Source organism: Monodon monoceros, unplaced genomic scaffold (genome assembly GCF_005190385.1).
Source record: "Monodon monoceros isolate NGI ecotype Baffin Bay Population unplaced genomic scaffold, NGI_Narwhal_1 Super_Scaffold_9, whole genome shotgun sequence".
Taxonomy (NCBI): Eukaryota; Metazoa; Chordata; class Mammalia; order Artiodactyla; family Monodontidae; genus Monodon; species Monodon monoceros.
Genome location: NW_021703786.1, coordinates 21,359,810 through 21,385,319, shown reverse-complemented (window position 1 = coordinate 21,385,319; position 25,510 = coordinate 21,359,810). Strand labels below are relative to the sequence as shown.

Sequence of the window (25,510 nt, the reverse complement as noted above, 5' to 3'; positions counted from 1 at the left end):
TCTTCCTTTTAGTTGCTTTCATCCTTTTTGGTATGAGGTACAGTATAAAGGATTTAATGGTTGGTTTTGTATGCTACAATGAACGAACAGAGTTTTGGGGGTCAGGGCAAGAATGCATGGGTGAATGGTAGCATATGAATCAGCATAGCACTTGAGTAAATATTTGCAAAAATAGATTTGATTAAAACTAATGCACATTGAAAAGACCTTTCAACAGATTAATAGGAGCTCTAATGTTGCAGAGGCCAGAAACCTTTACTAACTCTCTGACTACTCTCTTCCCTCACATCCCAAGAAGCATATTTGCATAACTGATTGATTCTGTCTTCAAATATATATATATATATATACACATATATATATATATACAGAATCCAACCACTTCGGTCCAACAGTGGTTCTTTCTGCTCCTCTATTTACTGTCCACTCGTCCACTTGTCAACACAATAGCAAATTGATCCTTTTAAACCATAAGTCAGGTCATTGCTCCCTTCTGCTTGAAACTCTCCATTGATTTACCATCTGGACATGAAAGCTGAAAGACAGGGAGTTACAAGGCCCTGCACCCCCACTTACCTCCTCTGCCTTGAGCTTCTGCCTCAGACTCCACTCATTCATTTTCCTTCAGCCATACCAAATTCCTTACAGTTCTTAAAGTTATCCAGCTGGCTCCAACCTTGAAACTGCTGCATTAGCTCTTCCTGCATATATTCCCAAAGTTTGTTCCCAAGTTTCTTTCCAGTATTTGCTCAGACACCACCTTCTCGGTGCATTTTACCCTGACCGCCTAATAGGAAAGAGTGCCTACTCCCACTTTATTATCCTCTCACTGTCCTTTAGTTTTTTAGCATTTAACACTTTCTAATGTGCAACATAAATTTTACTTACTCATATTGTTGATATTCTGTCTTTGTCTGTCTTTGTCCCAATATTAGAATTGTAAGCACTTTGAGGGATGAGTTTGGATAGGAGTAGGGAGAAGGATATGTCTTTTTTCTTTCAACAACAACTTCATATATATTCAGACATTCTCTAGGGGATAATGCGGTTAGTGTAACAATATTTGGAGAAAGTAGTTGGAAATAGATAAGTAAGGTAGGGATGGATTATGGACTATGCCAAGATGAGTTTGGGCTAGCTTTATATAGTAGATGGGGAGGTGGTTTAGGCTCTTAAGCAGAGAAGATGTTGAATGCAATATTCTGAGAAGGGAATGTTGTACAAAATAGCTGCTTTTTACAAACAGTTTTTACTTTGAAATGGAAAAGTTTGTGAGGTCTGTTTTATGCTTCTGATTGAAACAAGAAAATATTTTGCAGAAGTTCTTTTAGCCAGGGCTTCCCTGGTGGCTCAGTGGTTGAGAGTCCGCCTGCCGATGCAGGGGACATGGGTTCGTGCCGCGGAGCAGCTGGGCCCGTGAGCCATGGCCGCTGAGCCTGCGCGTCCGGAGCCTGTGCTCCGCAATGGGAGAGGCCACAACAGTGAAAAAGAAGTTCTTTTATCCAGAGAAACCCCATTTTGAAAGCTAGGGCAAATGTTTCTTGCTTTCTTAATAACCTCTCCCTCTTTCTGCAGAGTCTCTGCTTCATTTTCCACATAGCCTAGGTATAGTCTTATTCCAGAATAGGAAACTTGTTGTTTCTCTTATGGTGGGGAGGGGGGCGGGGAGGCCCTGTTTTTCTTCCCTTTTAAACTGAGGTAAAATTCCATCGTTCCCTCTTAACCACCACTGGACCCCCAATCTCTTATATCTCCTATTTCACGGAGATTTTTGTATTAGAAATAACCCCAGGGACAGGATCATCTGGTTCATTGGCTCACAAGAGCCTATGTCATAATGGCCTAGGGAGCTCAAATTGATAAGTCAAAGTTTTTAGGCCCTGAAATCTGTTGATATATTTTAGGATGTTCTCTGGGGGATTCTGATGCTGAGTCAAGATGATTGAGTCTAGTATTTTTCAGTTTAGAGCTTGCATTAAGACTTACCAGGGAAGCTTTTGAAAAACAGAATACCCAGCTCCCTACCTCAGAGATTCTTGAGTAGATTTGATGTTGGACCTTGGCAAGTATAGTTTGATAAGCTTTCCCCCAAGTGATTCTAATACAAAATTTCCATTAAGAGCTTCTTATCAGTCAGATCTCCTTATTTTCTAGACCAGAGAAAGAGAACCAAAGAGCACTTGCATCCCAGTCTTTCTGTTACACAGTGTCATAACTGGATTTTGGTCACTTCTACTTGCGTTGATGGGAGATACATGTCTGTGGTTTTTGTTTATTTTTCATAGTAAGCTAACTTCTGTCTTCACCAAGCTGGGCCCATGCTGGCTACGGAGAGGATTTGTGGAGTCATTTAAAATTTCTTTTTACATTTTTTGTTTTCTGGGGTGAATGTAAAATCTGAGCTTGAAATTGTCAGGCAGGAACCTAATCTGGAGTAATGCTTATGCTTGTGAGAAACAGGTGTCTTTGGAACAGTTTTAAGTTTTTGGTTTCTAAGATACTGACCGTAGAGACTGTTCCACCTTTGTTTCACCCGGTGGTTGTGGTTGCTCAGAGATAGTTGGTTTAGCTCATCATTTATAATTGTAGCACTTCTAGTTTGGTCATCCTTAAGCCACATTTTTGATCAAGTTAAGTAGAAAAACTGCATTGCTATTGTTAATATAGTATAGTCTGGTTGGTGATATAGTGTAAAATACCATACTCTGATAAAGATCCCAGATCTGGAAGATGTGAATAAAAGATGCTACAAGCCATGTAGGTCCATACATTCAAGTGGAAGAAAGGGGAAGCTTGGGTTTGAGTCTTAGGCTGTATTCATGGCTACTGCTAGGGCCTTTTGTTGAAATCACTCTTGGAAGAGCAAAGCTGCTGGTGGTATATTTTGTTTCAGAACCATAGGATAAAGGAAAAGGCCTCTGGTAAACCAGACCCACCCTGCCCCTAACTCTTGATATTAACTACTAAATTAAATTTGTAACTTACACCACTTAAGCTGTTTTTCTCTCTGTCCTGCAGGGGTTGATAGTTCTTGGAGAGGCGCCTCCCCCAGAGCACACAACAGACTTATTTCTTCCGCTTAGTTCTGAGGTGAAGACAGATCATGGGAATGATAAATTGGTAAGTATAAAAGACAGAAAAGGGAAAATGAGTGAGAATTTGGGGTGTAGCTTCAGCATAGTTTATTCTCTATAATAAGGATCCTTGCATTGGCTGAACGAAGGGGTTGTATCCCCTTTTATCACCTCTGGCATTTTAAGCTCTGAATTCCCGAATAGGGCACCACAGGGCCCCTCGAGCAGTTGTGTAGCTGACTTTAAAATTAAAAAGCAGCTTCTAACTCTCAAGACAGCACAGCCAGAGCAAGTGTGACATTATGGAATATTCCTGGGAATTAGGAGACCATGTGGCTCTGATAACTTTGATAAGTAAGGTAACCTTTCTGGGCCACTATAAAATGGAAAGGTTTAACTCACAAAGATGTTGAAAATGCTGTTTGAGTTACCCCCTTTAATTCTGTAATGAGGATAAAGCTGTCATTTTTTGTAATTTTCTGTTTCCTTAGAGCCTAGCTCAAATCTCTCTTCATAATTCCTTCCTTTTTCCTATTTCTCTGAACACCAAGATTAATTTCTTTTCTTTCTGAATTCCAAGACCACTTTTAATTTATTTCTTTCATATTTTTACTTTTCTCAAAAGGTCACGGGCTTTTATGAGTATTAACATAGGAAAACTCCTAGATTTGTGTATGAATGAAATTTGATTTTAGACTTAACACAAAAGTTGCAAAAGCAGTACACAAGAGTCCCCACATATCCTTCCCCCCGCTTCCCCTAGCGTTAACAGCTTGAATAACCATTGTTCAGTGTCAAAACTAGGAATTAACATTGATACAGACTACAGATTTTATTCCAGTTTCACTTATTTTCTCATTTATGCCGCCTTTTTTTGGTCCAGATTTCTACATTCCATATAGCTGTCACGTCTCTTTTTTTTTTTTTTTTTTTGCGGTAAGCAGGCCTCTCACTGTTGTGGCCTCCCCTGTTGCAGAGCACAGGCTCCGTACGCGCAGGCTCAGTGGCCATGGCTCACAGGCCCAGCCGCTTTGCGGCACGTGGGATCTTCCCGGACCGGGGCACGAACCTGTGTCCCCTGCATCGGCAGGCGGCCTCTCAACCACTGCACCACTAGGGAAGCCCTGTCATATCTCTTTAAAGTCTCTTCCAGTGTGTGAGAGCACCTCAGTTTTTGTCTTTCATGACCTTGACACAAGAGTATTGGTAAGTTATTATGTGTAATGTTCCTCAGAAGGGAGTTGCCAGATGTTTTTTCGTTAAAGGTTATGCATTTTTTGCAGTAATTCCACAGAAGTGATACTGTGCCCTTCTCAGTATACCATATTAGGGGTACAAGATGATGGTGATAGCTTTTTCACTTGGTTAATGTGATGCCTGCCAGGTTTCTCCACTGTAAAGTTAGTATTTTTCCCTTTGTAATGAATGACTATCTCATGGGGGGATACTATGCATTTTTCTGTTGCTCATTATACTTTTATTTCTTTTTTATTTTTTTTTACATCTTTATTGGAGTATAATTGCTTTACAATGGTGTGTTAGTTTCTGCTTTATAACAGTGAATCAGTTATACATATACATATGTTCCCATATCTGTTCCTTCTTGCGTCTCCCTCCCTCCCACCCTCCCTATCCCACCCCTCCAGGCGGTCACAAAGCACTGAGCTGATCTCCCTGTGCTATGCGGCTGCTTCCCACTAGCTATCTACCTTGCGTTTGGTAGTGTATGTATGTCCAGCTCATTATACTTTAATCCACAGTTTTATCATCTACTGGTGGATTTTTCCTGCAAAATTACTGCAGTAATTATTGCTGTGGTGTTTACTAAATGGTGATTTTCTGTTTTCTACATTTGTTCATTGGAATTCTGTTAGGAAGAGCTGTCTTTTCTCCCTCATTTATTTCGTCCATCAGTTAGTTACTTATTTCAGGATGGTTTTATGGATATTAATTTTACGTTATGGATTATAATCTACTATTAGTAGTTATTCAGTTGCAGTTGTCTGAACTTTTGGCATTGGGACCTTTCAGATTGGCGTCTGTGTCCTTTCAGCATGCCCCCCCGCCCTTGTTTTTTGAACACTCACTTTCTGGCACCCCACAATGTTCCAGGCTCATCTTGTATTTTACCTGTTCCAGCCCTGCTTCTTTTTATTGGAGAACAGGGTTTTGAAACCAAGATCTGGGTACTAGTTGTGCTCATTGCTACTTGGTGTCATTGCTTCTATCTAGGACTTCTCAGCAAAGCTAGTAAATATATATATGTATGCTGCTACATGCATACACATACATATATTTTGTTATCTACCCATCTGTATATACACTAAAAACCATGAGTTTATACTAGTACCAGTCTAACACCACAGCCTTCCTCCTTCCTTATTGATACTTATTTGTTCAATCCTAGTACCAAATAGAGTAGTTTCATAATTGCCAGCTCATACTCCTGTGAGAAATATCTTTACTAACCAGAGTACAATATTGTATACAGTATGTTAGCACTATAATAAACCGTCAAAATGCTATTTCCCCGAAGTTGTTCTTAGGTTAGTTCACCTTTCAGTGTGACTGTGCAATTATTTTGTAATACAGTTACGTTCTTTTGTTACTACAGTATTCCACTTCTTGTTGCCCACACACACAGTAGTTGATATTTATTATTTTTTGAGTATGCAAAACATTACTACTGTGCTAAGAATTAAAGCTGTACAAAAGGCTGTAGCCCTGTTCCTATTTCCACCTTCTTTCCATTGTGTTCCCACCTCCTGTAGGTAGCCAGTTTTATTAGTTTTTGCATTATCCTTCCTTTCCATAGATTTGAAATTGAGGAGATTTTTTGTTTGTTTTAGCAAAAACATTGCTTCTGTGGCTTTTGACAAATGACATCATTATTTGTGTTTGCTTTTATTTGCAAAATAAGCCTCACTTTTTAAAATTTTTTTGGTCTGCATTGGGTCTTCGTTGCTGCGTATGGACTTCTCATTGCAGTGGCTTCTCTTGTTGGAGAGCACGGGCTTCAGTAGTTGTGGTGTGCAGGCTCTAGGGCACGCGGGCTTCAGTAGTTGTGGCGCACAGGCTTAATTGCTCCGTGGCGTGTAGGATCTTCCTGGATCAGGGATCGAACCCGTGTCCCCTGCATTGGCAGGTGGATTCTTAACCACTGCACCACCAGGGAAGGCCCAAGCCTCATTCTTTTACCTTTCCTTGCTTTGTGGAATTGATGGAGTTAACAAGTGAACTATTAAGTGAAGGACTAATGCTTTCCCAGAAGTAAAGCATACAAAAATGTAAGCTATTGCTTTTTCTTTTTAAACATTCAAGGTATAATCTTCCTATCATTGGTTACACAGGAACAGTGTTCTTTTCCTTGAAGTTTTGCAGTCATCAGGGACAGTGAATGGTGCATTGGCCCCCGTGAGGGGTTTGAGATAGAGAGTAGAGGGTTAGGTACTGGCTGGGGAACGTTTGATCCACAGTATTAAAAAACACTGACTGACCAGTTAGGACTTTTAAAATAAATTGGGCTCTGGATAAATAAGTTGAACAGTAAGAATTTATAAGGCTGTTTTTGCAATTACTGTATTTCTCTAGATTCTAGAGAAAGATTTTCAGCAGTGTTGGTAAATACAGATCTTAGGTTTAGTAGTCTCTGGACCTGTAACAACATTATGCTGGTTGCATTTTTAGAAACGAATAATTCAAAGTTTTGTTTTTAACTTTCTTTTTTTTAATTGGAGTATAATTGCTTTACAGTGTTGTGTTAGTTTCTGCTGTACAGTGAAGTGAATCAGCTATATGCATACATATATCCCCTCTCTCTTGGACCTCCCTCCCCCTGCCATCCCACCCATATAGGTCATCACAGAGCATCGAGCTGAGCTCCCTGTGCTCTACAGCAGGTTCCCACTAGCTGTCTGTTTTACCCATGGTAGCGTATTTATGTCAAACGTAATCTCCCAAAGTTGTTTTAATATAATTATAGATTTTATATATATATATATATATATATATATTTTTTTTTTTTTTTTTTTTTGCGGTACGTGGGCCTCTCACTGTTGTGGCCTCTCCCGTTGCGGAGCACAGGCTCCGGACGCTCAGGCTCAGCGGCCATAGCTCACGGCCCCAGCTGCTCCGCGGCATGTGGGATCTTCACGGACCAGGGCACGAACCCATGTCCCCTGCATTGGCAGGCGGACTCTCAACCACTGCGCCACCAGGGAAGCCCTACAGATTATATTTTGACCTCAATATAGAGACATAGGAAAGTGAGGCACATAGTCCCATTTTACATATGCAGAAATTGAAGCCTAGGTAAGTAACTTGGTGGAAGTGGAATTTTCAGAAAGTTCCACTTCCACTTTAACACAGTTTCTTGGCCGTGATGCTAGTTCATGGAAATGACTGTTATATTCTTTATGGGCCAGCAATATTTTGGTAATTTTAAGCAGGACTATGCTGGGTATCATTGAGATGGAGAGCATTTTGACCCAGAAATGGAGGTTGAATTCCTTACATTCAGTTAGCCTTTTCTTTCCATTTTGATAATGTTTGTCAGAAAGGTAATAACTAACCAAAACAGAACTGTTAAATTTTCTAGACAAACAAATATGGTGCATATAAGGAAAATGGTATTTCAAACAGTTACAGCATGGCGTTACTTGAATGACTAAAGTAAAGATACATACACACATATCTTGCATACACACCTAGAGATTTATTTTATTACGTGTTTTTAAGTTGTGTGCCTTTTGATTTTTACCCCTTTACTTTCTCTACTTTTTAGTAAAACAAATTCAGTGAACATGGGTTCTCAGACCCCAGAAAAATCTCCCCCCACACACAAATAAACCTTAATTTAATATAGTTTTTCTTTAAGGGCTTTTTGTCACACTTAATTGTTTTGGCCAAGAAGGTGGAGTAATGAATCAAACAGATGCCTACTTTATAAGAATAACAAATAGAATCTCACTGCTGTGTTATTCCATACATCTGACCCTTTCAGTCAAGGAAAAAAATCACTTCAGTAACCCTGCTTGCTACCTTTAACTCTTAAGATTTCCCCAAAAGGTAATCCCTGGGGCTCTGCTTTAGAAAAAGGAGGGATTACAGAAGCACTCTACCTACCACTTCACTTCAGCTTTTCTGTACTTTTCTGGCTATGGGATGCATGTACCCTCAGAGTGTATCTGAACACCACATAAAACTCAAGAGAAGCTCTGTAACAACTCCTATTTACAGTTTCCCATTGGATGGCAAATATCTGAGTCATGCTTTAGTTTCCTGAAAATATTAATGATGTAAACCACTGCAGTAATAACAATCGGGCTTAAATTAGTGTGTGGATTTAATATTTGTGAAGTGTTTGTTAATGTTTCTCTACCCTGTCTTTGCAGCTTTTTGGACTGCAAGATAAGGAGTGTTCACTTTTTCTTAAAGCAATGTGAATGCATTTAAGAAACTCTAAGTAAAATTACATGTGTTTGTGAGGTGTGTTTTTCTTTTTCTAGACAAAACACTATTAGAGGATTGGGGTTAATATTTTAAGCTCTTTGAATTTGAGAATGAATGATGAACCTAATTGCCCCAGTGCCCTGCTTTAGATCTCAGGGTGATTACATGTAGGATATCCCAAGGTTTCTAAGCAGATCCTTCTAAATATTCAGTGCCTCCTTGTATGGTTGGGACTGGAATTCAAGCACGTTTCCTCTCTGACTTTGATGCTCTTAATTGCTGTGTGCTTCTGTATCCTTGACAAGCATTTCTGTGCTTAAATAACCTTTTGCCTGTTGACTTCTATTTTAATTTTGGGGCTGAATTACCCCCAGGAAAGTTACAAGTTCCTCTAAGAAAAATAATAAAATACACATTGAGGATTAATGGCCTTTAAATATACTTATATATCTGTAGGCATGAAAAACAAGGATAGATTATTAGCCAAGAAAAGTAAACTTGTTTTGAAATGAGATTTTGTTAAAGAATGGCAACAGTTTGTCTTGACAGGTATCCTGGTGGTTAGTTCTCCATAATCCCTAGAAAATAAATCTTAATCAAATGAGAGTCAACCTATTGCTTAAACGTAGCACCTTGTAAAACATGTAGATATATAAACCAGATCTGTGTCATAATTTAATGCTAAAAGCTATTGTTTTAAATGAATATAAAGTTGACAGAAGTTCTTCAGATCAACACCAAAAAGTTCATAGTCACAGCGTTTTCATGTTGAAAGGAAACTTTTTCATACAAACCAGAACTTCAGAAATCTAGGAAAGCTGTAACATGGCTGGAGTCACACATCTCCTAGTTAACAGCAACCTGAATCTTAAATCTTTTTGTCCTTTGTCATACCATAATATTTGTTTGGGCTTTTTGAGGTGTTCCTGAATGGTAAATCCTCACTAGCATTCAGGAGGGTATTGGGTTATCCGGGGTTTTTTTAAATGTTAAAAATATTATCTAAATGTAAAGAAAACTTCGAATAGTCCTATTCTGCCTCATTTTTTAAAAATTTTATTTATTTTTGGCTGCATTGGGTCATTGTTGCTGCATGTGGGCTTTCTCTAGTTGCGGCGAGCAGGGGCTACTCTTCGTTGCGGTGCTCAGGCTTCTCATTGAGGTGGCTTCTGTTGTTGTGGAGCACGGGCTCTAGGCGCGCGGGTTTCAGTAGTTGTGGCGCATGGGGTCAGTAGTTGTGGTTCCCAGGCTCTAGAGCGTGGGCTCAGTAGTTGTGGCATGCTCCGCGGCATGTGGCATCTTCCCAGACCAGGGCTCGAACCCGTGTCCCCTGCATTGGCAGGCAGATTCTTAACCACTGCGCCACCAGTGAAGTCTCTATTCTGCCTCTTGAACACTATTTTTACCTTGTCATTATCTGTGTACATATATTTTTAGTCACCACAATTATATTAAAAATATTTTGAATTTAGCCCCTTTCCAAAATCATTTCTACCTATTATTTTCTATATTTAAATATTCCTCTGGGTAAAGGAAGAGGAAATTTCCTTTATGATTATCTTCAATATTCTGATTTGGTGTACCACATTTTATAACTATGCCTCAAGTGTTGAGCATTTAGGTTATTGATCCATATCATTGCAGTGACTAGCTTTGTGTGTAAGATTTGGGGGTATGTTTTGTTGAGTTATTTCTTTAAGATACATTTTAAGGATGAGTAAAATACTTTGTCAGAAGACATGAACATCCTTATAACTCTTACACATTACTTTCCATGAGGAAATCAGTGTGGCTTTTAAGGCAGTGAGTACATGAGCCAAATTTACCATAATTTTGGTGTTGTTGACTAATATAATTGTTCAAGGTATACCAGTAAATGTACAGGGTATCTAACAAGGAAGACAGAACACTTTCCCAGTGTTTACTCATTGTAATTTACTCATGTGTCTTGTCTATCCTGATCTAACTTTTTGGATAATTTGTATTAAATTTTAAAAATTAGCTTCCCAATGTATTGTCCTTTCTTGAGGCTGTTCTCAGGTCTTCAGATCCTTTGGTGTTTTCTCCTTGGGGGGGTAAAAAGATCAAAAGAGAATATAACAATACTGATAAATAGAATTTCAGCCTCAAAATATTGGCTTTGATATGTACTGGTAGCAGTTACAGGAAGGGGGATGTCAAAACACCCCAAAGTCAGTTTGAGTGTAAGGCGGAGACAAAGACCACAGCCATTCTGTGGTATTCCAACAACTCCCAGAGCCGAGGGATAACTGAGCTGTGGCTTTATTGCCAATACCTCAGACACTCCATGTGATTGACATCTCATGGCTGCCCCTACCCCTTTTAGCCTAGTAAATATATAATTTCTTTTGAAATAGTGAAATTCCAACTTTTCCACATTTTTTTCCTACCTCCCTTTTTTCATTTTATATTGTAAGCATATACAATTGACTCTTGAACAACATGGGATTTAATCCACATATAACGTATAGTCAGCCCTCCCTATCCACAGTTCCTCCACATCTGCAGATTCAACCAACCACAGACTGTGTAGTACTTTAGTGTTTACTATTGAAACATATCCACGTATAAATGGATCCCTGCACTTCAAATCCAAAAGTTGTTTGAGGGTCAACTGTATTTGTATACTCCAAAGTTACTACCTGATAGCATTAGGTAATTATTAGTTATTCATTGTCATTTTATTAATTGTTTCTATTTCTTTTATCACAGGGGTGAAATATATATAGAGAGAGAGTGAGAAAGTGAGAGAGAGTATGGTTTTCTGGAAACAAGCTTCCAGCATACACTGCGAAGTTAAGCAGATATTAACTACATTTAAATTTCCTCTTAGTTGTCTTCCTACTGAACTTATGTACCCTTGACCCTTAGGTTGAAAACTTGACTCTTGGTACTATATAATTGTTTTGCTGTGCTTCTGTTCCATGGAGCCATTAGGTCATTTCCCTGTCAGTAGGCACTTTACTACTTTTGGTCTGTTAAATATCTTAATTCCTAACCCTTCTCTCCAAAGCAAATTCTCCAAATTTTGCCAAAGCAAAATCTCAAAAGCTGATTCTCTTAATTATTTTCTTTTTTCCTCAATCATACGAGTAATTTTGGTTTTTTTGGGTTTTTTTGATTTTGGTTTTTTCGGGTTTTTTGGTTTTGGTTTTTTTAAGGCCAAAAAATGCATTTATTTGGGATTTGTGAGGACTACAGCCCAGGAAACACAAATCCAAGAAACACTTAAATGTGTTCCATAAATGAGGTTTTTTTCAAGTTGGTCATCAGAAGTTTTAGGTGTTTCATTAAAATGAAATGGTGCTGCTTTTCAGGCTGGTGCTGTTGGCTAAATGTTGATAATATATTTTCATTTTTATTCTCATTAAGATTGAGTCTGTTTCTCAACCACTGGAAAACCATGGTGCCTCTGGTCATCCTTCAGAGTCATTGTCTACTAAATCATGTGGAGCATTGAGACCTGTCAATGGAGTTATTAATACGTAAGTTTTATCTCTTCTGCATACTTCTTATACTCAGCAGGCTTGTTAAAGATGGGTTTGAGGCTCTTAGTTATCCCTAGCCAGAAGTAACCCTGGTTTAAAGAAGCAGAAACCTTATCACTTCATAATATTGTGCATGCCTCCTACTGTAGCAAGTATATTTTAAGTAGCCTCCTAATGTATTTTCCTGTTACTGCGGCCTAAAATCGACTCAGCCTGGAGAAAAATTAAAGTCCTAAAGTTATTATGAATCGTTGTGATTGGTCCTGTCTTGGTAGAATTCCTCAGAAATATTTACATAAAATCCTCTGCTGTAGAACAGATTAGATCCCTGAAGGCTGTAAATCTGTATTTATAAAAGATCGAGGAATCCTTCTGCAAGTGAACAATGAGTACACATCCCTAATTGGCAAGTTTCATAGGAGAACCGATTCTCAATATATGTTAAAAATATTCTTACCAGTTGCAATTTTCTAGACTTTTAAGAATTCATGTTTTTGTTGTAGAAGAGAACTTAATCACTAGAACCTGAGTTCACTTACTGACTTTTGCATTTTTCAGACATGGTAGAGTAACATCCACCAAGAGCACCTTAAAAATAAGCACAGATACTGCATAGCCACTTAGATTAACAGACATCAGCATCAAGAGGTGACCTCTGTGTGCTCTAGAACACGTTTGTGTCTGTGAACATTTGCAAGTAGAGGTGGTTGAACAAGTATTAAAGGCTTTGTTTCCTTATGTCTTATGAGAAGTGAATATTCTTCCTTCCCCTTGTGTAGTCTTCAGCCTGTCTTGGCAGACCACATACCAGGTGACAACTCTGATGCTGAGGAACAATTGCATAAAAAGCAAAGACTGAATCTAGTTTCTTCATCAACTGATGGCACCTGTGTGGCAGCCCGAACACGTCCTGTGCTGAGCTGTAAGAAACGGAGGCTTGTTCGACCCAACAGCATCGTGCCTCTTTCCAAGAAGGTCAGTACCAGTGAGACTTGGTCACTGTTAAACAGTGAGCCAGATGCTCAGATAGAGGTACTAGTTTCTTGCCAGCTTTGGTTCTTTTAACCAGTGTTTTCCAAACTTGGCTAACCACCAAGGCTTCCTGCAGAGCTTTAAAAAATACTAGGTTCCTGAGCCCTGTTTCCTAGAGATTCTGGTTTCGTTGCTCTGGAGTTGGGCCTGGGAATCTTGTTTTCAGAAAACAAAAAGCTCCTAGGTGACTCTTCAGCCAGGTTTGGAAACCATTGGCTTGAGATTTTAATAGAAATGGGAGAGAGGAAGTTGGAAGTTCTGCCATCAACACTTTGAAGGAGAGCAGTGTGTCTTCTCACTTATCCTGTTATCGCTGAAAATGGCAATGTGGAATGCTTTCCTTTTAAATAAGAATCTCCATTAAAATGTCTAAGTTGATGATACTAAACGAATGTTTGTCTTCACAGACAAAATGGAGATTATTTTACAACTATAGGAAACTTGATTGCTGACTCTTCAAATAGCAGGGTTGGATTTAGTTCAAAACCAACGAAATAGTACTCCAGTGAAAATAATACCTGCAGTGATTAAGAGCATTAACTTTGAAGAGGACAGACTTGGGTTTGAATCATGGCACTGCCACTTAGTAGTTTGTGTTTGGGGCATGTTAACACCCCCCCCCACCCCACCCCACACTGCCTCAGAGATCTCATAGGGTTGTTTCAGGATTAACTGAAATGTATATAATTTGCTTATTGGGGTATCTGGCTGCTAAGTTACTAGTACAAGATGACCCTTGCTGTTTACACTTTTTATTAATTCATTCACTCATTCAACAAATCTTTTTTTGAGTTCCTACAATAAGCTAGATCTGTTCTGTGCAATGAGAATACAACACTAAACAAAACAGACAAAAATTCTTACCCTCATGAAATAATCTAATGGGTAGAGACAGAAAATAAAGCAATAAAATGAAGTATATGGGGGCTTCCCTGGTGGCGCAGTGGTTGAGAGTCTGCCTGCCGATGCAGGGGACACGGGTTCGTGCCCCGGTCCGGGAAGATCCCACATGCCGCGGAGTGGCTGGGCCCGTGAGCCATGGCCTCTGAGCCTGCGCGTCCGGAGCCTGTGCTCCGCAACGGGAGAGGCCACAGCAGTGAGAGGCCCGCGTATCGCAAAAAAAAAAAAAAAATGAAGTATATGGTATGTTCTGTAGTGTTAAGTTCTGGGGAGAAAAATGCAGCAGAGGAAGGGAATAGGGAATGGTGGGGAACTCAGTTGGAATTCAGCCTTGATACATTTTTTTATTCCAAGTCTTTGGAGATGTGAAAGATAAGAAACTGGGAAGGAGTGACCAATGAAGCAGAAGGAAAACCAAGAGAGTGTGGTATGTGGAAGGCAAGTGAAGAAAATGTTTCAGAAAGGAGGGAATGATCATCTCTGTTAGATGCTGCAGATGGGTCAAGTTAGGTGAAGACTAAGAACTGACCATAGGATTTTGTGGGGCCAGGGTTGCTTGAGACCTTTGTAAGCAGTTTTGTTAGAGGTAGAAGAGTGAAATTCTGATTGGATCGGGTTCAGGAGAGAATGGAACGGAAGGAATTGAGGGAACCATCATAGATAACACTTTCAAAGAGTATTTCTGTAAAGGAGAACAGAGAAATAACCTGTTTGACTGAAAGAGAATGTTTCTTAAGATAATGCTATTACAGTATATTTGCTGGTGAGAAAACTGAGGACAAGGGAGAGGAGATAATTGTTGGAAGCATTAATATTTGGACAGTAGATTTTCACTGCTTGGCTTTTTTTGTTATAGTATGCATTTGGACTATATAATTTTGCCATGATCATTCATTTATGGCTGTGTTGGGTCTTCATTGCTGCGCGCAGGCTTTCTCTAGTTGCAGAGAGCGGGGGCTACTCTTTGTTGAGGTGCACAGGCTTCTCATTGCGGTGGCTTCTATTGTTGTGGAGCACGGGCTCTAGGTGCGTAGGCTTCAGTAGTTGTGGCTCGTGGGCTCTAGAGCACAGGCTCACTAGTTGTGGCTCACAGGCTTAGTTGCTCTGCGGCATGTGGGATCTTCCCAGACCAGGGCTTGAACCCATGTTCCCTGCGTTGGCAGGTGGATTCTTAACCACTGTGCCACCAGGGAAGTTCCTTGCCATGATCTTTTTTTTTTTTAAAGGAAAGTATTATTAGTGAAAATTAACTATTAGGCTGTACCATTTTTCTCTTGTCTATTCCTCAGATTGCCTGAATTACCAAAATACCAGAAAAGAATTTGGTGGGTTTCTCATATTGACATTTGAATCAAATTTTTATTAATAGTCATATAAATCTAAATTATTTTCTGAACAGTTTTGAAGAGTTGATATTGGGAAAGCAAAAAAACAGTATATTACTGTTAAGTATAAGAAAGTAGATTTTGGCCATGCCCTTGACGCTTTTAACAAAAACCTACCAACAACATCGCCTCATGGGGAAATAGTGTCCTTTCTCTGTTTCAGCAGTTGCTAGCCATGGTGTCATGACATCTAAGGGTGTGATAAAATTTTTCTGAAGTATAGATTGGCCTCCTGGATTCTTTTCTTTATATCTGTGAAGTAGCAAGACTTCTTTGTTGCAGTTGACAGTAGTTTCTTCTTGTTCATGCCCCAAAACTGATATACTTTTGAAGGTAGTACATATAAATGTTTACAACAAGGAGGAGACATACAAAGCATACTAAAGACCCTTTGGTTCCAATGCCAGTGTCTAAAACAATCATTCTGACATGCAGAAGTAAACTGCATGGAAAATAAGACAAATAAGTTTAGTTTGGGAAATAAACCATTTGCTGATGATAGCAATAATGCTGGAGTTCTGCCAAAGTTGGAGACAAAGGCCATTCTCTCTGTCTTAGTTGCTCACTGTGTCTTCAGTGGATCCTTGCTCAGTGATATTTGCTGTTGAGCAAGTACCTTGCCCTCTACCATTTTGAGGTGATGGATTTGCCAAGCAAATTTATTCAGCAGTTTTGGGTCCCCACGGTGTTCCAGTACACCTGGGTTTCATTGGTGAACAAAAGTCCTTGCCCTCATGGAGCTTACTTTCTAGTGGCAGAGTACTCAGAAATCACCCAGTGCTTAGGACAATAGCCTCTAAACTTTTATGGGAGTGTTTTATATATGCATTATAAAACACATACAAAATAAATTTTGGAAGGCTGAGATGAAGTAAATAGAAGTAGAAGCCCTAATATTTTATTTACAAACTGTCTTCAAGCCAAAAGAATTTTTAAAAGTACTTTAATATTCTGTGATTAACAGATAATGATGATAGAGCCTTATTTTCAGAGTGGACTTCCTCCATAACCACTGAATTGGTTTTTTGGGTTTTTTTGCTTGTTTGTTTCTTTGTTTTTTTATTAAACAAATGTGGCTTGGATTTTGCACTAAGATTTTTGGAAAGTCTTTAAATTATGATGGATTTCAATTAATTTTTGTTCTTGGCAAATTCTCTATCAGATGTTGCAGTGTCTGTGAGCCACTAAAAGTAACACATTGCATTGCATTCTGATTACCACAACATATACTAAGATTTCTAAGTTAATTTTTTTTAATAGTGCTTTATTTTCATAATTAGAAGGTGAAATAATTACCATTTCAAATAGTTAGAGTTGAATATTTCCTATTTTGGTGCTTTTCTCTTCCCTGAAATGTATTCAAAGCCTTGTTTTGTTTTTGAATTTTATTTATTTTTTCATACAGCAGGTTCTTATTAGTCATCCATTTTATACATATCAGTGTATACATGTCAATCCGAATCTCCCAATTCATCACACCACCACCACCACCACCACCACCACCCCCCCCACTGCTTTCCCCCTTGGTGTCCATAGTTTGTTCTCTACATCTGTGTCTCAGTTTCTGCCCTGCAAACCAGTTCATCTGTACCATTTTTCTAGGTTCCACATATATGTGTTAATATACTATATTTGTTTTTCTCTTTCTAACTTCACTCTGTATGACAATCTCTAAATCCATCCACGTCTCTACAAATGACCCAATTTTGTTCCTTTTTATGGCTGAGTAATATTCCATTGTATATATGTACCACTTCTTCTTTATCCATTCATCTGTCGATGGGCATGTAGGTTGCTTCCATGACCTGGCTATTGTAAATAGTGCTGCAATGAATATTGGGGTGCATGTGTCTTTTTGAATTATGGTTTTCTCTGCGTATATGCCCAGTAGTGGGATTGCTGGGTCATATGGTAATTCTGTTTTTAGTTTTTTAAGGAACCTCCATACTGTTCTCCATAATGGCTGTATCAGTTTACATTCCCACCAACAGTGCAAGAGGGTTCCCTTTTCTCCACACCCTCTCCGGCATTTGTTGTTTGTACATTTTCTGATGATGCCCATTCTAACTGGTGTGAGGTATTAGATACCTCATTGTAGTTTTGATTTGCATTTCTCTAATAATTAGTGATGTTGAGCAGCTTTTCATGTGCTTCTTGGCCATCTGTATGTCTTCTTTGGAGAAATGTCTATTTAGGTCTTCTGCCCATTTTTGGATTGCGTTGTTTGTTTTTTTAATATTGAGCTGCATGAGCTGTTTATATATTTTGGAGATTAATCCTTTGTCCGTTGATTCGTTTGCAAATATTTTCTCCCATTCTGAGGGTTGTCTGTTCGTCTTCTTTATGGTTTCCTTTGCTGTGCAAAAGCTTTTAAGTTTCATTAGGTCGCATTTGTTTGTTTTTATTTCCATTACTTCAGGAGGTGGATCAAAAAAGATCTTGCTGTGATTTATGTCAAAGAGTGTTCTGCCTATGTTTTCCTGTAAGAGTTTTATAGTGTCCAGTCTTACATTTAGGTCTCTACTCCATTTTGAGTTTTTGTGTATGGTGTTCGGGAGTGTTCTAATTTCATTCTTTTACGTGTAGCTGTCCAGTTTTCCCAGCACCACTTACTGAAGAGACTGTCTGTTCTCTGTTGTATATCTTTGCCTCCTTTGTCATAGATTAGTTGACCTTAGGTGCGTGGGTTTATCTCTGGGCTTTCTATCTTGTTCCATTGATCTATATTTCTGTTTTTGTGCCAGTACCATATTGTCTTGATTACTGTAGCTTTGTAGTATAGTCTGAAGTCAGGGAGTCTGATTTCTCCAGCTCTGTTTTTTTCCCTCAAGACTGCTTTGGCTATTCGGGGTCTTCTGTGTCTCCATACAAATTATAAGATTTTTTGTTCTAGTTCTGTAAAAAATGCCATTGGTAGTTTGATAGGGATTGCATTGAATCTGTAGATTGCTTGGGGTAGTATAGTCATTTTCACAATATTGATGCTTCCAATCCAAGAACATGGTATATCTCTCCATCTGTTGGTATCATCTTTAATTTCTTTCATCAGTGTCTTATAGATTTCTGCATACAGGCCTTTTGTCTCCCTAGGTAGTTTATTCCTAGGTATTTTATTCTTTTTGTTGCAATGGTAAATGAGAGTGTTTCCTTAATTTCTCTTTCAGATTTTTCATCATTACTGTATAGAAATGCAAGAGATTTCTGTGCATTAATTTTGTATTCTGCAGCTTTACCAAATTCATTGATTGGCTCTAGTAGTTTTCTGGTAACATCTTTAGGATTCTCTATGTATAGTATCATGTCATCTGCAAACAGTGACAGTTTTACTTGTTCTTTCCAATTTGTATTCCTTTTATTTCTTTTTCTTCTCTGATTGCCGTGGCTAGGACTTCCAAAACTATGTTGAATAATAGTGGTGAGAGTGGACATCCTTGTCTCGTTCCTGATCTTAGAGGAAATGCTTTCAGGTTTTCACCATTGACAGTGATGTTTGCTGTGGGTTTGTTGTATATGGCCTTTATTATGTTGAGGTAAGTTCCCTCTATGCCCACTTTCTGGAGGTTTTTTTTCTTATCATAAATGGGTGTTGAATTTTGTCAAAAGTTTTCTCTGCATCTATTGAGATGATCATATGGTTTTTATTCTGCAGTTTGTTAATATGGTGTATCACATTGATTTGCATATATTGAAGAATCCTTGCATCCCTGGGATAAATCCCACTTGATCATGGTGACGATCCTTTTAATGTGTTGTTGGATTCTGTTTGCTAGTATTTTGTTGAGGATTTTTGCATCTGTATTCATCAGTGATATTGGTCTGTAATTTTCTTTTTTTGTAGTATCTCTGTCTGGTTTTGGTATCAGGGTGATGGTGGCCTCATAGAATGAGTTTGGGAGTGTTCCTTCCTCTGCAATTTTTTGGGAGAGTTTGAGAAGGGTTGGGTGTTAGCTCTTCTCTAAATGTTTGATAGAATTCACCCGTGAAGCCATCTGGTCCTGGACTTTTGTTTGTTGGAAGATTTTTAATCACAGTTTCAGTTTCCTTACTTGTGACTGGTCTGTTCATATTTTCTGTTTCTTCCTGGTTCAGTTCTGGAAGGTTATACCTTTCTAAGAATTTGTCCATTTCTTCCAGGTTGTCCCATTTTATTGGCATACAGTTGCTTGTAGTAGTCTCTTAGGATGCTTTGTATTTCTGCAGTGTCTGTTGTAACTTCCCCTTTTTCATTTCTAATTTTATTGATTTGAGTCCTCTCCCTCTTTTTCTTGATGAGTCTGGCTAATGGTTTATGAATTTTGTTTATCAAAGAACCAGCTTTTAGTTTTATTGATCTTTGCTATTGTTTTCTTTGTTTCTATTTCATTTATTTCTGCTCTGATCTTTATGATTTCTTTCCTTCTGCTAACTTTGGGTTTTGTTTGTTCTTCTTTCTTTAGTTCCTTTAGGTGTAAGGTTGGATTGTTTATTTGAGATTTTTCTTGTTTCATGAGGTAGGCTTGTGTAGCTATAAACTTCCCTCTTAGAACTGCTTTTGCTGCATCCCATGGGTTTTGGATTGTTGTGTTTTCATTGTCATTTGTCTCTAGGTATTTTTTGATTTCTTCAGTGATCTCTTGGTTATTTAGTAACGTATTGTTTAGCCTCCATGTGTTTGTGTATTTTACTTTTTTTTCCCTGTAATTGATTTCTAATCTCATAGCATTGTGGTCAGAAAGGATGCTTGATATGATTTCAGTTTTCTTAAATTTAATGAGACTTTATTTGTGACCCAAGATGTGACCTACCCTGGAGGATATTCCGTGCGCACTTGAAAGAGTAATCTGCTGTTTTTGCATGGAATGTCCTATAAATATCAATTAAATCTATCTGGTCTATTGTGTCATTTAAAGCTTGTGTTTCCTTATTAATTTTCTGTTTGAATGATCTGTCCATTGGTGTAAGTGAGGTGTTCAAGTCCCCCACTGTTATTGTGTTACTGTCGATTTCCTCTTTTATAGCTGTTAGCAGTTGCCTTATGTATTGAGGTGCTCCTATGTTGGGTGCATATATATTTATAATTGTTATATCTTCTTCTTGGATTGATCCCTTGATCATTAGTGTCCTTGTCTCTTGTAACATTCTTTAAAGTCCATTTTATCTGATATGATTATTGCTACTCCAGCTTTCTTTTGATTTCCATTTGTATGGAATGTCTTGTTCCATCCCCTCACTTTCAGTCTGTATGTGTTCCTAGGTCTGAAGTGGGTCTCTTGTAGACAGCATATATATGGGTCTTGTTTTTGTATCCATTCAGCAAGCCTGTGTCTTTTGGTTGGAGCATTTAATCCATTCATGTTTAAGATAATTATCAATATGTATGTTCCTATTACCATTTTCTTAATTGTTTTGGGTTTGTTTTTGTAGGTCCTTTTCTTCTGTTGTGTTTCCCACTTAGAGAAGTTCCTTTAGCATTTGTTGTAGAGCTGGTTTGGTGGTGCTGAATTCTCTTAGCGTTTGCTTGTCTGTAAAGCTTTTGATTTCTCCATCGAATCTGAATGAGATCCTTGCCGGGTAGAGTGATCTTGGTTGTAGGTTCTTTCTTCCCTTTCATGCCAGTCCCTTCTGGCTTGTAGAGTTTCTGCTGAGAAATCAGTTCTTAACCTTATGGGAGTTCCCTTGTATGTTATTTGTCACTTTTCCGTTGCTGCTTTCAGTAATTTTTCTTTGTCTTTAATTTTTGCCAGTTTGATTACTATGTGTCTCAGCATGTTTCTCCTTGGGTTTATTCTGTATGGGACTCTCTGCACTTCCTGGACTTGGGTGGCTATTTCCTTTCCCATATTAGGGAAGTTTTCAACTATAATCTCTTCAGATATTTTCTCAGGTCCTTTCTCTCTTCTCCTTCTGGGACCCCTATAATGTGAATGTTGCTGTGTTTAATGTTGTCCCAGAGGTCTCTTAGGCTGTCTTCATTTCTTTTCATTCTTTTTTCTTTATTCTGTTCTGGAGCAGTGAATTCTACCATTCTGTCTTCCAGGTCACTTACCTGTTCTTCTGCCTCAGTTATCCTGCTATTGGTTCCTTCTAGTATATTTTTCAATTCAGTTATTGTATTGTTCAGTTACTGTATTGTTTATTTGTTCTTTAATTCTTCTAAGTTTTTGTTAAACGTTTCTTGCATCTTCTGAATTCTTTTTCTGGAAGGTTGCCTATCTCCACTTCATTTAGTTGTTTTTCTGGGGTTTTATCTTGTTCCTTCATTTGGTACGTAGCCCTCTGCCTTTTCATCTTGTCTGCCTTTCTGTGAAAGTGGTTTTTGTTCCACAGGCTGCAGGATTGTAGTTCTTCTTGCTTCTGCTGCATTGGGTTTTTAATGGGAATTCCTTCAGAGAGAATTAATGCCATTACAGTATTTAGGGAACACAGAATTCCTCTTTTATCCCAGTTAAGGGAACACAGAATTCCTCTTTTATCCCAGTATTTTATCTCTTCATACATGTTATCTACATTCTTGATATTTTGGTCATGTGAATGAGATCTTTTTTGTTAGTGTTATTTTATGAGTTGGTTTCTGGGTATTTATTTTGTAATTGAACACTTTTCTGAACTCTTAACATTGTTTTGGTTGTTTGTTTTTAATTTTCTAGGTTGGCTTTCTGTCATCAGCAAGCAGTTTGACACCTCTTTATATACTTACTCCTTTTCCTTGTCTGGATTCACTTTCAGAACAGTGTTAAGAAATAATTGGTCGTAGTGAGACATCTCATTTCTGGTTTGAATGGCAATACTTTTAGAAGGTCACTACTAATTTTGATGTAGGACAACTGAAAATGAATTGGGACACATAGAGTATCATTTGCCGTGCTCTGGAAAAGTTTAAAGGAAGGATCAGTTTGTTTAAAATTTGTTAGAACTCAAGGTAAAAGCATCTGAGATTGGCATCTGTTCTGTAGAAAATTTTCCATCAGTTACATATTTTCAAATTTACTCATACAGAATTTTAATAAGCGTTCTTTTTAAATCCCTGTATCAGGAGTTAATATCCATTTCTCAGTCTTCATTATATTTGTCTTTTCTTTCTTGATCAACCTTGTCAGCAGTTTTTCTATTTTATTGGTCATTTCAAAGATCAGTTCTTTGCTGTTAACTCCTTCCTGTGGTCTTGTTTTTCCCCCCTCTCTGCCTTTATTCAAATGCTCGGTTAATTTATTTTCTGTTCTTTGTTACATAATAACAGAAGCATTTAACTTTTTGAATTTTCTTCTGAGTGTATTTTTGGATAGCATTCCATAGCCTTTGTTGTGTGAAGGAAGTGGGGTTTTTTTTTTTGCTATTTGTAAGTTGCTTTTGAGTTTTTAAGTTCTTTTCCCAAGAGTTAAGAATTGAGTTTTTAGATTCTAAACGGTTTTTCTTTTTAAGCCTTTGTTATTAATTACTGATTTTTATAGCATTTTGATCAAAATGATGTTCTTATAGTTTCTGCTTATATTTGTGGTCTATTGTGTTGATTTTTTTAAAAAAAAACTTTCATTGGTGTGTAGTACAGTTTTATATATTTATATCTTCTTTGTGACTGCGGCTCCTGTCTCCAGTAGTTGTTCTTGCCTTACAGTTCTACTTTTCTTGATATTAATATTTAGTGTATGTGATTTCTCATCCATTTAGTTTTAACATTTTGTTTTCTGTATGCTTTTTGAAACAGCATAAAAGATTCAGGGTTTGGGGTTGTTTTTTTTTTTTTTTTGTAATCTCCTAAAAGTCTTATTTTAATGGGGATTTTATTAAATAGAGAATAGTTTTTAATTTTATATTCAGTTTTGAAAGTAGACTTAAAGGCTTATTTTGGTTATAACATTTCATTGTTTGTTGACAGTCCTTTTTATATCTTTATTTGCCCGTTCATTGAGTTTTTAATTTGCATTTGTGGTTTTTCAGTGATTTGAGCAACAGTTTGACTGTGTTTCAAGTTCTTAGATCATAACCTCTGTCCCTTAAAACTCTGTTCCACTGTCTTTTGGTTGGGGGAGGAGAGCAGTTGTTTATTCTGTTTTGTTTTGGCCAGTCTGTGTTTCTTTCCTTTATATTGGTAAATGGTTCTACTCTGTGCTGTCCAGGATGGTAGCCACTATCCACACATACCTATTTAAAATTAGGATAAAAAGTTCAGTACCTCACTCATACCAGCCACATTTCAAGGGTTGAGTAGTCTTATGGCTAGTGGCTACCATATTTAGTTGCACTAATACAGAACTTTTTTACCATTGCAAAACTGCACGGGACAGTGCTTCAGAGTATTTTATGTAGCACTGTCAAGTTTTCTTCAATAGTAGCTTTGGTTTTTGATTCCCTTAAGTTTGTAGTTGCCTGTTTTTAAGTATACCAATTATCTGTGTGTTATTGTTTCCTGTCCTTTTTATCTAGCTGTTACTACCTGCTCCACAGCATTGCTGTGATCATTAAATTAGATACAGGAAGTGACGGGCACATTTTGAATACACATAATAGCTATTCAGATGTGAGCTAGCTGTTAACTTTTCTCTCACTGTTTTTATCCCTTTGGTTCTCCCATAGTGCAAAGGAATAAAACAGCTAAGTTTGTTGTCCACATCCTGTTTTGATTTTCTGTATCATCAGTTCTAACCTATAGTTCCTTTTGTGTAGTTTTTTTTGTTTGTTTGTTTGTTTTGCGGTAAGCGGGCCTCTCCCGTTGCGGAGGCTCCGCACACGCAGGCTCAGCAGCCATGGCTCACGGGCCCAGCCGCTCCACAGCATGTGGGATCTTCCTGGACCGGGGCACGAACCCATGTCCCCTGCATCGGCAGGCGGACTCTCAACCACTGTGCCACCAGGGAAGCCCTTGTGTAGGTTTTAGTTGTGCTACCTTGGGTTAATATTTTCTTTTTAGATTTTATATTTACTTTTTATGTCATCTTGTCCTTTCACTTTACTCTGTTACTTCATAGTAGAGGCTATGTTATCTCTTACTCTATTAGGGATGCCAAAAGTTTTCATTAATTGTTTTATTGAACTTGTTTTATAGATAGTTTTCCAAAACATGTTTTTTCTGAATTTCCCAGATTTGCTTTCTTTTCCTTTGTTCTACAGTGTTCTACTTTAGTTCCCATGCTGAGGGTTTTGTTTGTTTTTTCCTTTTGTCATTCTTAAAAACTAAGTTGATCTATCTACACTTTGTATTTATCACTAGGAAAAACTTAGTAGCTGACTGAGTTAGTTTCCTGTCAAAGTCCTGGAGGCTAGAAGTCTTGACATTGAAATCAAGTTTGTCAGCCCTTGCTGGCCTCGGAAGGCTCTAGGGAAGAATCCTTCCTTGCCACTTCCTGCAAGCAACCTTAGTAGTCCTTGGCTTGTAGTAGCATAATTCCTATTTCTACCTCCATCTTCACACGATCACCTTCCCTGTGTGTCTGTGTTTTCACATGGTCTTATAAGGACACCAGTCATTGGATTCAAGGCTTACCCTAATCCAGTAGTGCTTCATATTAAACTAATTGCATCTGCAAAGACCCTATTTACAACTACAGTCACATTCTGTGGTTCTGGGTAGGCATGAATTTTGAGGTAGGATCTGGGGAGGGGACACTATTCTCAGTACACTAGTTGTCGGTCCTTCTCTCTGCTGCTCATATGATGGTTGAACCCTTTTCTCACTTCTAAATCTAGAAGACAGATTGATAGGCGCTGTTCCCAATTCAGTTCCTGGGTTTCAGCAACTTTCAGACTTAATACACCTTTTCTCTGAAATAGTTGGACTTTCTTTTACTCCCACTGCCAGTTTTCTGGGGCTCTTCTATACCATTGAATTTATTGTGTGAAGAACTTAAGTTCTCTGTATATAGAAAAAATTATAGGTTTACCTGTCTCCTCCCCTGATTTTTTTAATTCTGTGAAGTATAAAGGATGATGTAACAAAAATCGATGTATGTACCAACCTAAATGTTAATATTCAAAATTTTTTTTACTTCATGTGTTTTTTTAATATTAAAAGAAAATTATAGATAACTAGTGCTCCTTTTATTTTCTTCCATCTCCTTTACGTGCTTTCTTCCCCAGAGCTAACCACTATTATGAATTTGTGTATACTCCTAGTTCAGGTTCTGAGACCTTTACTACACATATATGTGTGCAAGAGCACAAAATGCAGTATTGTTTATTTAAAGTT

The 25,510-nt window shown here is 38.1% G+C and overlaps 1 protein-coding gene across 4 annotated transcripts in view; it reads left to right on the top strand.

The window, feature by feature from the left end:
• Positions 1 to 25,510, top strand: part of KANSL1 (KAT8 regulatory NSL complex subunit 1) — a 168,152-nt gene that overhangs the window by 111,213 nt on the left and 31,429 nt on the right. For all 4 annotated transcript variants that reach the window (XM_029211538.1, XM_029211541.1, XM_029211539.1 and 1 more), the window contains 3 exons: positions 3,019 to 3,120; positions 11,919 to 12,031; positions 12,814 to 13,009. In XM_029211538.1, coding sequence (XP_029067371.1) covers positions 3,019 to 3,120; positions 11,919 to 12,031; positions 12,814 to 13,009 — 411 coding nt within the window. The remainder of the gene's footprint in view (positions 1 to 3,018; positions 3,121 to 11,918; positions 12,032 to 12,813; positions 13,010 to 25,510) is intronic.